At 38.7% G+C, this 14,432-nt stretch overlaps 1 protein-coding gene across 1 annotated transcript; it reads right to left on the bottom strand.

Annotated features, from left to right (window-relative positions):
- On the bottom strand, window positions 1–10,878 carry limd2 (LIM domain containing 2). Its single transcript, XM_046041544.1, has 4 exons — window positions 10,702–10,878; window positions 2,094–2,138; window positions 1,709–1,845; window positions 1–1,609 (listed from the first exon to the last, which is right to left on the bottom strand). The coding sequence occupies exons 1-4, from the start codon at window positions 10,702–10,704 to the stop codon at window positions 1,450–1,452; spliced, it is 345 nt and encodes a 114-aa protein (XP_045897500.1). The 5' UTR covers window positions 10,705–10,878; the 3' UTR covers window positions 1–1,449.
- Between the last annotated feature and the right edge of the window lie 3,554 nt (window positions 10,879–14,432).

Here is a 14,432-nt window from a genome sequence, read left to right as displayed (position 1 = left end):
TTGGATGGGATAGGGTGGGGAGGGGGGGGCAAATAGCCATGGATGTTCAAGACACTGTAATTGGATCTGTCTACGTGCCCTTAAAAAGTTACACGTCCAGTTATACGAACACACTCAAATACAGCAGGGGGAAAAATCATCACAAGACGCCAACAACTATCAAGTGTGACATGACGAAGGAACAAAACTGTGTGATTTCCTGCAAGGCTTAAGCTCTGACCATCAACACCCTCATTGGTGACACAGAAACGTAACTGTAGTAAGGAATTTAACAAAAACGTTTAGAGCTCCTCTTGAAGTGTTTCATACGAAGGAGTGAGGGATGTTGACGAACGAGGCCTCAGTTTCCCTGTGATTATCAACATCTTGTCCGGTGAGCACGTGTGGTCGTTCTGTGCAAGACGGGAGTACAGTGTGACGGGGAATGTTCACTAATCACGAACGACAGCTCTATGTACAGATAGTATACAAAACACAATCTGAGAATTCCATTAAAATTTCCACCATAAAAGCTCAGCGAGGATCAACTTATGCCGTGACATCAATCAAATCCAAACTCAAGTGCTTTTAAAAACTTTCAAAAGTGGTTTGCTATCAATGAAAACTAATAAAACAAATCATTCACAACACCAAAGAGCGATACAGTCAGTCAGAATAAGATAAGGCTATTAAGACCCACTCATCTCAACATGCAAGGATAAGACTCAAAGTGGTCAATAAAAGAACAAACCATGGGATGAGGCGAACAATAATAAAACTAAACACAAAAACACGAGAGGTGAGCTGTTGCTGATGTGCGCAGTTATTTTACAGTACTCTGTACCCTGTTTGTTCCTCAAATATATGAAACCTGACAAACTGACATCAAAGTTACAATACTGAGGACTATTATTTTGATTTGTGTTGTATTGTTAAAAATGAGTGAAACTATGCAATCTTTTTTTGTGGAAATTGACCTGAGTGTATGCTCTACTGCAAAACATTGATGCTCTGTAACCCCTCTGATATGTTTGCCTGAGCATACAGTTTACTTATTTTAAAAAATAAAATAAAAAGGGTGCAAATCATTAAAAGGAATAAAAAAGAAAAGTGATTATTATTTTTATTAGACTCCCCATATCAGAGAAGGCTTTTGGTCACAATCAACTACCAATTCCAAATAAGAAACTGGAAAATAAAATTTTAAAAATGCAGCTATCAATAAAATCAACTCCTAAATATTTTCCCCAAAATTAATTTTTTATGTGGTATGGACTCTGATTTGCCCGTCATTTCCTAGCTGTTTGTGCATGTATCTGTTCTGATGGCATGTAAAAAGCGAGTGAGCTCGTGGGTGATTTAGCAGTGCCCCCAGCCTATGCGGCATGTGTTCATCGTGATGTATTGGAGGTGTTAGGAGGAGGAAAAGGGAGAGGCAGGGCTGGGATGGGACACAGGCAGACATGATTATTATGCTGTCTTTGTTATATTATCTGAGTCCTTGGAGGCCCAGAGCTCTTTGTGCTGTTTGCGTCCGAAGCCCTCGTCGTAGTTGCCTTTGCTCTTGAACAGCTGCTGATAGTGGGGTTTACAGTAAAATTCACCCTGAAGAGCTGCGAAGGTGCCAAGGCTGCAAGGAAGAGAGGAATGGAACCGTTATATACAAACAAAATAGGATTCAGGAGAAGAAAGTAAACACACGGGAAAATAGTCAACTATAAATAATCACCTGAGTTTGGCGTTACAGTGCTTGCAGCAGAAGCATGTTGAATGGAAGACCAGGTTGTTGGCAACCAATCTCTCCATTGGGTAGACCGTCTTGTCACATGATGAACACACTTCCTTTTGGGTCTTAAAGCTGAAAGACTGACCACATAAATATACCGATTTACTACCAGACACACAAACAGGCAGTCATCTAGGCCTTGATCGTTAGTGAGATGAAAGCTAGTATTTACAAGTGACACAAAAATGCAGCAAAGACTTCCTTGGCTCTCCTCTGAGATCAACAGGTGATAAAAGTGAAATGGGTCAAGAGTAATGCATGACGAAGAACAAGGAACTATGAATGAGGGCTGAGGGGGGAAAAAAAGAGACAAACAACGCATACTTACCTTAGATCGCTGGACAGGTTTCTCTTCAGTGGTGTTCCTGGTGTCCTAAATAAGAAAATAAAAACACACATTTAAACAAATATATTCAAATATGTGTAAAGTTATGTTAACCTCTAAAGTGCAACAACAAATAGTAGGTGAAATAAACAGTAGATATCTGTCGCTTTAGATTACAAGCAACAGAAGAACTCCACAAGGATTTTCACTGTCCTCTTTTTACCTTTACCTGTGTATTATAATTGTCAATCTGATCTCTCTTTCTCTCCCCCTCTTTCTATTTGCTCCATCTGTCTCTTTGCACCCCTGGGAGAGGATCAGGTGCCTTCTGTCTGGTCATGTGAGCTGAGCTGTGGGACGCCCTGCATGGGGCTGCCCTGAACATAGCAGAACAGCTCGGGACCAGCCTTTCTGTTAAGAAACTAAACAGGGCAATATCACACGAAATCTCTTACAAATGGTTGGAGACACCTAGTCTTAAACCTCTTCATGGTTTTTTTTTTGTAATGTAATGAAGCATGTCTTTCACTGAACCCTATTATAATGCACGATCGTAGGTTTAGTCTTTCATTCTCTAGCTGTATATTAACATAGGTCACCACATTTCCCAACACGCTGTGGTATTGATGTTTTTGTCCGGTAATTACAGTTTGGTTCATGATGACATGAGGAATTGAAAGACTTCGCCTTAGGCACGCAGAAGGTTAAGAGAGAAAAGCTTGCAGAATCTCAAGCTGGAGGAAGTTACACAGTAGTAAAGGTTGTATATGCCCTCTCGAGAATTACAGCCGGTCTCCAGCAGCAACAAGCGAGGCCTCATCTTTAAGCAGGGCTAACAGGTAGTTCAAGCGGATAACGAACAGACAGAGAGACATTCAGACGTGTAGAGAGTAACTGCCATGGAAAAGCCAGTGTGCAGGGAAGAAGGGCAGCCTCTGTTTTGTTACTTTGCTAAAACCCTGTTATGTAAGGCAGTTTGGCTGGAGCTGGAGGAAGTTGTGGAGGTTGTGGGGTTCAGGGGCAAAGAGAAGGAAATCTTTGGCATCAGAAGCAACTGCTGATTTTCATTTTTGAAGGTCTATTACTCTTTCACCTGATAAATGCCCTGCTGTATAGGCAAAGAGTCCACCACAGTGATAAAAGGGACAGCATGAAGTACGTGCATCCATCTTCCTCATGAAAATGTTGTCCTGCTGATGTGACATCAAAGTTCTGTTTAACTGACCAATGATTAAAGTATGTTGCACTTACAAAATCTGCAAGAAACTGAAGATGGCTGAAATGCCATCTGGAACAAATCTTCTAGCACAGTTTGTGTAATTTTATATCATAATATCTATATATGACATAGTAAATAATCAAATAGAAGCTGATTATAGATAAAATATATAGATGGGAATGAAAGGTTTGACTAGAACATCCAATTAAACACTTTATCAACGTCAACATCCTGTACTGCCATTAACAAGTCATTTTAACTTGTTGATGTCTAAGCAAGGAGAGTATAAAATCCCAGGAGCTCACTGAACATAACTCCAAACCGAACACAACCACATGGTAAAGTCAAGTCAAAGTCATGGTAACAACAGTAAAGGCACTATCCTAATGGTTGACAAATTGGAAAGATGAGAGTAGCCCTAAAAAATCTAAAACAGCATGAATGTTGCCTTTGTATTGTAATTTGCATACTATTTTTGATGGCTTTGCCTTAATGCACCACCAAACAACTGAGTAGGAGGAGCAGCAAGGGTGTTGTCTACGCTCATGAGAACCGGATAACATGCTTTTGAAATGATTGGCTCATTAACAGCAAGGCCATGCAGCTTCCTGTAGATGCAATCAAATCCCAACTGTCTGCCTTCTCTTCTTCCATCCCCGATTCCTCTTGAGCTCAGTAAACATGTTGCTGCTGGCTGGCAGACAGCTCACACTTTGCTGGTTATCTAGCAGGCAGCATGCTAGACCACTTCCTGTCGCTGCAGTACAACTGAAACATGACTTTGATCTTCTCAAAAACACCATTGAAAACTCAAGTTTGAAAGTTCTCACAGTACATTTGTAGAGAAAGTTTACTTCAGTGGGAGGCTGTAAGAGCAGGAAAAACGTGTCAATAAGGGCTTCATTGAGCATATGAAATTATAAAATTAATGTAGCTAAAAAAGGACAACTGATCTGAGTGAAGGCACAGAATTGCTCAGAAATGTTTTATTTGGGGTAAAAAAAAATGCAGCAAGATTACCATGTTAGGGGATAGGCATGCATTCCAAACACACACACACTAAGACATCCCGAAAGACATCAGATTAGCTTGTGTGCCATCTTGTCTTCTTTTGCCTTATATGTACATGAGTCTGAAATGCCATCAAACAGCTTGAATGTCAATGTGGCAGGAAGCTGTTATGACACGGCTGTGTTTCTCTGTCAGCAGCAGCTAAAGTCGTAACTGACTTTCATCCAAATAAATGACTGCTAACGACCTCTTGTTCTGTATGAATGCTTTAGCTGCAAAGTGAATAAAACTACAAGAGAGAATTAGGATCTTTGTTCAGAAGCATATAACTCTCAAATGAGCTCAAGAGTCCTCCTGGCTAATAAAAGAGACAATGGATAACCAAACACATGAAGGGGCGGGAAATGAATGTGAACATAAATTAAGAAGTTGGTATTGTAGTGTAATTAATTGGCTCTGCTATGCACACAGTAACTAAAGCAATTTGACAGACCAGTGTGAGAAACTACAGCCAGCTGGAGAAGTTGTATCTTACCAAACAAAGACTATTTTCACACAAGTGGTGAAATCTCCCCTCACGCCATCATCAAGCAGAGGGTTAGGTGAAAAAAAATTCAACACCACTCTTGGTCTCTGTATGTTCAATATGAAGCTACAGCCAGCAGATGGTTAGCTTAGCTTAGCATGAAGACTGGAATATGTGGCACATAACCTCTCCTAAAACGATAATCATTTGTACCCTTCTGGTTTCGTACAGATTAAACAAAGTCATTAGTGAGCTTAGAAATGCTGTTTGTGATTTTGTTACGCTTTGACAGAACTAGTTTTTATGCTAAACCGGCAGCTGACTGTAGCTACATCTTTACTATAGAGACAGCAAAAAAGATAAGGTAATGGGCTGCTTTGTCTCTTCATCTGCACACTGAAGGACATATTTGGGTTTAACCTTTTGTGTTGAGGACCCTCTAAAAAACAAACATCCAAAGCATTACTGTCCCAAATCCCACTGTCTTTTCCCCTGAGGCCACAGACCACCCATTTCACAGGCGAGTTAAATGACCCCCAAGTCTGTCCTTAATTTTTCAAAATCAGGAAAAACAGTAATAGGACGAGAATTTGAGGATGTAGTTTAGACAGCACGCAACCTCAAAATAACGTGTGCAAGTGGCTAACCAAAACTACAAACCAGACCCCTCTTGTCCAAATCTCAAGTGTTTACAAGAGCTATCTACGGACGTAATTCACAACAACTCTAAAATAATATTATGAGGGTGAAAGGTCAGCGTGTTTAAAAAGGGTTCAAAAGTTTAAATGGTTCTAGTGCCGATGGACACAAAACAATTAGACAAACTTCCTCTGCCTCACACTTGATAATTACTGAATATGCACTGTGGTGCACGATTAACCACAACAGACCCCTAGAAGGGAAGGAAGGTGCTGTGTTAACAAACGTCTTATGTCATTAATCTAAAACAAGGTTTGCAACCTCACTCATGCCTTATTTTTAGAAATGTGATCATTGTTTAATCATTTGGGAGTATAAAACAGCACAAATGTGAAGAACCTTATCCCTCAAACACTACGAAACAGTGTTAATATGTCCATCTATCAGTTGTCAAACAGTTTGACTTTAATCCAAATCATGACAAACAACGTTTTCTAGTCCAGCAACATAAACCAGCTGTTTAATATTTCTTGTTGTATATGGCACTCTCTGGAGCTGCAAGTCATGACACTGATCCAACAACTAAAAGCTGCTGCAGGGAAGATATGTAGGCTCCTCTTGACAGCAATCTCCCATCAATAACTCTGAACATTAAGCAACCAAGACAAGTTATGTGGACAAGATGTCTGGGAAGAAAAAAAAACCCAAGTCAAACTCAAGATGGGTATGGGGTTAATAAAAACCATACAGTGATGGAAAAGCAAATATTTGCTGAACATGAGGTTTTGACACTTGACTAGCTGGGGAACTGATGAAAGTAGGATGAAACAGCCTGATCCTTCCGAGTACAGATGGCGGTTCAGTTCACCAGTCTGCAGAGTAATCACATCTGGGAGCGTGCTATGCTTACATTTGGTCAGCCACTACTTCTCTTCCCCTTTTCAGCTTCCTGTATGCAACGAGAAAGTGACGGGGCAGTTTTCTCAGTCTGAAGGCCCGAGGCATCGAAAGTCTTTATGTCTCCTTAGTCAGCTGAGAGACACTTGTTTTGTTCACTTTTCACTCTTTCGCTTTACTTCCTGTCTGTGAAGGCTGTTAACGTCCATATAAGGACCTTTTAAGGATGTATTTAAATATGGGGCTACGTTGCTGTAGCATGACAAGTGCTTAAAAGTTGCTTAACTTGAAGGTAGAAAAAAAAGGGGCTGCAACTACAGATTATTTCCATTATCTATTAATGCACCTATTGTTTTTCTTTTAAGTAATTGACTAATAATTTTGTCTATTAAACGTTAGAAAAAACTCAACGTGATGTCTTCAAATGTCCAATGTTTTGTCTGATCAACAATATAAAACCCAAAGTTATTAATTTACATTGATACAGAACAGAGAAAAGCAGCAAAGTCCTCACATTGGAAAAGCTGGAACGAGGTAATGTTTGACATTTTTGGGTGAAAGATTACTTAAAGGATTAACCGATTATCAAAATAGTTGCCAGTTATTTTTTCTGTTGACCCACTAATGGATTAATGGCCTAATCAAGTGTTCTTTTTCTTTGCTGTTTAATTGATTCAAGGGAGAACTAGAGCCTTTCGTAAGTAAAGGAAACAAAAAAGGAAACAAGAACCACTCATTTTGCACGAATCATTTCTGAGAGGCAGGCTGCCCTTTCAGATAAAGAAAGTGATACTTTCAATTCATAAATCAGATACCAATAATCAAGTGAGAAAGCCAAATAGAAGATCTGTTCTTAAAGGAAAATGTGTAGGACATCTCTGATTTTTGCCCAGTGACCCTAAATCAAAATGGTGTTGAGATCTGTGATGTGCAGGTACGCTGCAGCAGCTGGTCTGTTTAGGTTTTCTTCTTAAAATTGCAAAGGACAAAACCAGCGATGACCTTTGAAAGAATGTGTTGTTGTGGGCCTGAGGTGACGTGACTTAACGAGAGGCCTCTGCCTTTTGCAACTCGCTAAGGTTAGAAAAGAAACAGCCTCAAGTGCTTCGACTGATTAGATACTATCACAGACTGAAGAAGAGGGTAACACCTCAAAAACAAATTCTCATCCAGGACTGGAATTCAGCATAACATGCCCCATCCAGCCCACAAAAAAAAAATCTCACATGGAAATATCAGCTCTATGACCACAGATCATTGCCATCACACACTGAAGGCTCCTTAACTGCAGACTGCGATGCTGTCAACCGGGACAAGGAAGGCTAAAGTACGGGAGGGTGAAAGCTTTAGACTTCCCTCGCCCAATAAAGACGTTTTAAGTTGTCATTTCCAAAGATTAAAAACGTAGATAAGTTCCAGTGAGTATATTCCCACAGAACTCTGCAGATTTAAAACGTGACTCCTCATATGTCTACTGTTGACTAATAATACTGAGGGAAACTCTGCACGTACAGTGTTTCTGCCCTAAGGTCTTTTTTCAAACCAGATAACCTACATTATATCAGCGCTGACAGCTGAAAGATATGTGAGTGCATTGTTGTTGTTTAGTCAATTATATTGAGAATCTTAAAGCTTAATTTCGGTATTTTTAAACGTTCTAAAATCTCTTGAGGGATGAGTTGTTGCAGGAAGAGACAGGTAGAAACGAGAGTCAGAGTTGGAGAGAGGACTTTGTTGTGTCCATAAAGGAACTGCTAGCAAGACTTTATTTCCTAACGTTACTCCAACACAACAAACTCCTCTCTCTGATGTTACCGGTGTCTTCCTGCAACAACTCGTCTAACCTAAAAGATTTACATGTCAGAAAGCTGCTGTTAGACAGGTAAGTGTAAGGCATTTGGACTGCACCAAGATGAAAAACAAATCATGTAAACATAATAAATAAAGAGCTATTGTTGGCTTTTGACATCTTACCGACAGATTTGTTGCTTTATTGGTTGTGCAGCCGACCCACAAATCGTCTGCCTGAGATCTGGTTTTCAGTACACTGAAGTGAACTATGTCAGGAAAATGAAATGAACGAAACAAATCAAAGTGAAAAGAATGTGCTTTCAAAGTCTTGAGCCAGAAAACTTCAATACAGGTTTACAGTCTACATTCAGATTTATATTTCCCCCCAAAAAGGAGGCAAAATAAATGCCATTTCTTTTTAAATCAACAGCTGAAAGGTTTATTGAGTGCATGCAAATATGTGCCAAATTGGCAACTTCACATTTGTCTGATGACTGGAAAATAATGAGTTCTTGTGAACTCTTCGCCACAAAAGTGATTTGGCTTGCAAAAATGGGACATTCTGTGGAGGACAACATCATAAAATATAACAGTGACAATACTAGCCATCCACAATAATATTAAAGTCACACTGAGAAACATCTACTCCTTTTCCAGGCCTGAAAAAAGGCTTCATGTTGCTTTGTTCACACAACCACCCCGACCATACGTCTCATTTTCAAAGCAAACCCTAACACAATAAATGATTGGGAATGAGAAAGAAACAGACAGGTGCAGCTAGTTAAAACTATTACACTGACTATTTTTGCATGCAGCTCTATTGCCTGGACCTGCTGGTGACCCATTTAATACTGTATCTGACAGCAGGAAAACACCCCCCCCTCCCAACATATGTCACTTCTGACATGCCCAACCAATCAGGTTTTTGTTCCGTTAAGGGTAATTGTTTGACAGAAGAGCATATGGTCGAACACAATAAATGTTATTAGTCCCAAATGCCGCTTTGTACAATGTACTTTGTCTAAATCCGCATTATTTCTTTTAGGACAAACAAGTCAAATAGCAACAACAGCCTCTCAAATCCAGCCAGAATACTGACGTAAATCAGCCAGCAGGGCAGGGTGTCAGTTTGTGCCGTCAGCTCTGACTGAAATTACAGTCAGGCAACTCGCTGGCGGTGGTAGGAAATGAAAATGGCCCTATACTTTCTAAAGCCTTGTCGCCATATGCCAGGGCTATAATGACAAGACGGTTTGTAAATGTGGTGACACGGGTGGATAAAAAGTGGCTTTACCAGACCACAGAGCAGTTTATCTGCTCGACAACACAGACACAAGCAAGAAATGTGTGTAACAACTTCCACCTGGAGTTTTTAATCTGATTCACAGAGGATTAATCCAGTCACTCATCCATTTGGTATTACTCAGCTGATGGTGGGGAGATCATAAGCTGCAATGAACAATTATGTTTCCAAAAATGGGGTCCAGGGATACTTGTACAAGGTAGATCGTCCATATCAAGCAGGGTTCAAACCTGGATCGCAGTTTTGAGAAACCTAGCATGTAAAAAGACCTGATGGAGAATTCTGATCACTCTCTGTTGGTACAGAAACGAGTGGCTGAGAGAGGTGATTAGAAACCGGAGTACTGTTATGATCATGTATCTCATGTTACAAACAACATTAAAGCAGGATGTGAACATACTCAGTGAGATCAATAAGGGAACAACATATGATCAGAGGTCGCTTTAAACTTCCCACCTCCATCATAACCGCGTTACTGTCCTCTAAATTATAATAAATAAGGATGTTCTGCTTTTATTTATGTGTTTGTTTAATTCTGTTTGTGGTCTATGGGGTTAAATCACTTGGAAATCCCTATTACAGAGTCCTTCACTTTCTGTAAATACTTTACTACAGACCTTTATATAACACTCAGCAGATTGGAGCTTAGTTACAACACATAGCTTATTTGTAACAACAACAAAACTGATTAATCCGTTAAGGCTGCTCAAACAAAACTGAAACATAAAATCACGCCAGGCAATATAAAACCATATATCAATTTACAAATCAGCTGATAGGGAGGGATGTTTAAATTAATCATCCGTTACTCAAATTAGCTGGGGGGGGGGGAAATGTATTATTAAGTGGGTTTAAATCACCTCATTGGGTGATATTAATTAGCCAGCAAGCTAGCAGATCAAGAGGCGACAGCTAGCATTGTGAGCAACACGACGGCAGGCGTTTAAATTCTCTTTACATTTAAAAACAAAAACCTCCTCCTCCTCCTCCTCTTCTTCTCGTGTTAACCTGCCTAATTACTGCGGCTTGTACAAAAAACCCGGTTCCTGGTTTGGCTAAACCTTTTAGTAGCGAGTGGACCGACATCATCACCTCACCTCATCTCTCTCTCTCTCAAACACACACAAAAAAGAAGCAGAGAGGAGAGCAGCGCAGGGAGGGGGAGGCTGCGGACACACGGTGCAACCAGCCGACAGAGAGAGAGAGAGACAGAGAAAGCACTCACCATCTGCGCGTCTTCTCTGCGGCACTCCGGCTGATAACGAGGCGGTTTGTTCACTCACTGTCTGGAGGTGGATATTCACGCTCTCATTCACTTTTATGGCAAGCTTTGTTGCAGACGCTGGTGCCGGTGCCTGTGAGTTTCTCTGCCCCTCCGCCGCTTCGCTTCACGTCTCTCGGTTTTCCAACAGAACGGTTTTTTTTTTTTTTTGTTCTCGGCAGGATGTCGCACGCTATTGGTCCGCATCTGCTCCTGACGCGTTCACGGGTTGTCGGACAAGTCACAACTGCGAGTTAAACAAGGGATGTCACTGTCGCAGGCAAATTACATACATGTTGCCCCGCTTACTTTTAAAGAGGTTTAAAATGTACGGAAGATAGGGAAGAGGATTAGCGCCACATGTGAAAAATGTATTTGAGTTTAAAATCTGAATTCTCAGACGCAAAAAATAGACTATATTTTCATAGAAGTAGCCTAATAGGTTATTCGGTCATTTGCTATACCAGGTTACTAGAAACATGTTTTAGAAACATTGGAACTGGATCAATCTTTGGACAACTTGGATATCAAAATGTTATTCTGTCATTTGCTACAACAGGTTACTAGAAACATATTTTAGAAACATTGGAACTAGATCAATCTTTGGACAACTTGGATATTAAAATGTTATTCTGTCATTTGCTACAACAGGTTACTAGAAACATATTTTAGAAACACTGAAACTAGATACATTTTTGGACAACTTTAACAGTAAAATGTTATTCTGTCATTTGCTACAACAGGTTACTAGAAACATATTTTAGAAACATTGGAACTAGATCAATCTTTGGACAACTTGGATATTAAAATGTTATTCTGTCATTTGCTACAACAGGTTACTAGAAACATATTTTAGAAACACTGAAACTAGATACATTTTTGGACAACTTTAACAGTAAAATGTTATTCTGTCATTTGCTACAACAGGTTACTAGAAACATATTTTAGAAACATTGGAACTAGATCAATCTTTGGACAACTTGGATATTAAAATGTTATTCTGTCATTTGCTACAACAGGTTACTAGAAACATATTTTAGAAACACTGAAACTAGATACATTTTTGGACAACTTTAACAGTAAAATGTTATTCTGTCATTTGCTACAACAGGTTACTAGAAACATATTTTAGAAACATTGGAACTAGATCAATCTTTGGACAACTTGGATATTAAAATGTTATTCTGTCATTTGCTACAACAGGTTACTAGAAACATATTTTAGAAACACTGAAACTAGATACATTTTTGGACAACTTTAACAGTAAAATGTTATTCTGTCATTTGCTACAACAGGTTACTAGAAACATATTTTAGAAACATTGGAACTAGATCAATCTTTGGACAACTTGGATATTAAAATGTTATTCTGTCATTTGCTACAACAGGTTACTAGAAACATATTTTAGAAACACTGAAACTAGATACATTTTTGGACAACTTTAACAGTAAAATGTTATTCTGTCATTTGCTACACCAGATGCAAAAAAACATATTTTCATAATACTAATAGGTTATTCTGTCTGTTTATTTGCTACACCAGGTTTCTAGAAACATGTTCATAAACTATGCACAAAGTAAGGACATTTGTGTTTGGTATATTATTTCTTAGTTGTAACAATGCTTGTTGGCAATAAATCTTTTACCACTGGAAAGTCTGTTTATGTCCCTTTTCAATGAGCCACATTTGTAAGGGACATGTGTGGGATGAGCAGCAGAGCTGAGTATGTGTGTTTTTTTGCCAATTTGCCAAACCTTCTCTGACAATGCCAAACAGCTTTTCTTTGCTGTTGACTCTGTTTGGTGTTGTTTGGTGGATTGGATGATTGAAGTCTGAAGAAACAAGACATCTTGGCAATTTAACAATTTTTTTTCAATTTCATTGAACAAACAGGAGCGTCAGTAACGTGTGGAAGAACCATACACAGCCACAACAGTTTGACACCTCCTCCACATGCTGGTCACCAGCCGAGTCAAACACTGCTGTGGGATGGCATCCCATTCTTCACCTGGCATTTGTTGCAAGTATAGAAATAAGAAATAATTATTATAGTAACCTACCAAAATAATTTGGTAGTAATAATCTACCAAACATAAATTTCCTTTCCTTTTATGTGTGGTTTACATTAGAAACATTAAAACATTGATTTCTGGGCAACTTAGTTCTGACTTTAATGTCAGAATTCTGACTTTAAACTCAAAACTCAATTAGGCTACATTTTTCACATGTGGCCCCCCTCCACGTGTAATCCTCTTCTGTAAAAATGGACCCTGAGGATAATTGTACCTTTTGTGTTTTGAGTGCTGAAAGTGCTTTTCACTCATTTTATAACTGCTCGCATTAGCATTATCAGCTTCAGAATCAGCTTTATTGCCAGGTAGGTTTACACATACAAGGAACTTGCTATGGTGTCTTCGTTCATAACAATAAACATAACATATATATAATAATAAAGAATGTGTGTAATATGCAACCTCTAACATGTACTTCCTGTATATTGATTGCACTTTTTGATTAACTCTTACATCTTCCCTGGGTATTTATCCCATTCCTGCCATATGTGTTAATAGCTCTTGCTACTATTTATTGCTGCTCTTTTTAGTATCTATTGTTACTCATAGAACTCTTACTCTATTGATGCTTGTACTGTATGTTGTTCCTCAAATGTAAGTTGATTTGGAGAAAAGCATCTGGCAAATGAGTAAATGCAAATATAAATATGGAAGATTGTGAAATGATGTGCAAAATATTTACACCAGATTTACATGTGCAAACATTTACAGTATAAGGGAGGGTTGGGGGTTATGAGAGTCAGTTAGTGACAGTCAGTTATTAGTGTTTTTATAGTTGATCATATCTCTCCTGATTGTGTTTATTTTTTATGAACATGTGCTGTTTAATTTCCATGTCTCTACATGTCTATAAGTCAATAAATACGTCACCTCCCTGGGCACTGCCGAAGGAGGCCTTGAGCAAGCCCCTGAACCCCCAACTGCTCATCTCTCTGTGTGTTGCTATGGATCCTGTTTTGCATGTGTGTGTCTTTCGGACCTGTGTGTAAATACTAACATAATAATGACAGAGTGAAAACATTGAATTTCCCCTCGCAGGATTAATAAAGTATATCTTCTTCTTCTTCTTCTTCTTCTTCTTCACTACACTACTATGTTATCAACTTAATTATATTTTTAGCTAAAAATAACACAATAAAATGTTTTGTGTATTCATTTTATACTTTGCTTACTTCATGTATTTTGTCTTTTTGTTATTTTATTCGGTCTTGATTTTTGCTCCGTACCATATGATTGTTGTCCTGAGCAAATAAAATAAATAATTAAACTGTATGTGCACAGGAGTGTAAGACATAGACAGATCATATAGGAAGTAATAGTTGCCGTCCAACCATGTAAAAATGCTTAATTACAAGTAAAACTCCTGCAAATCTTACTTAAGTCAAAGTACAAAAGTAAAACCTCAACTTTTACCTTATAGTCCCAAAGAAGAAATCAGTCTTGTGGATTTAAATACAATTTTAAGGTACTTTAGTATTTCTATTTTCTGCTACTTCGTACTTTGTCTCTACTACAAATTTAGGGGAATATATTGTACAATTTACATTACATTTATTTGATAGCTTTGAGGATCAAGAGCTTACATGATCAGCTTACAAAATATATCGAAGTATAATAATTATA

This window comes from Micropterus dolomieu, linkage group LG02 (assembly GCF_021292245.1).
Source record: "Micropterus dolomieu isolate WLL.071019.BEF.003 ecotype Adirondacks linkage group LG02, ASM2129224v1, whole genome shotgun sequence".
Lineage (NCBI taxonomy): Eukaryota > Metazoa > Chordata > Actinopteri > Centrarchiformes > Centrarchidae > Micropterus > Micropterus dolomieu.
Note: the sequence above shows the minus strand (reverse complement) of the source record. Positions and strands in the feature narration are given on the sequence as shown.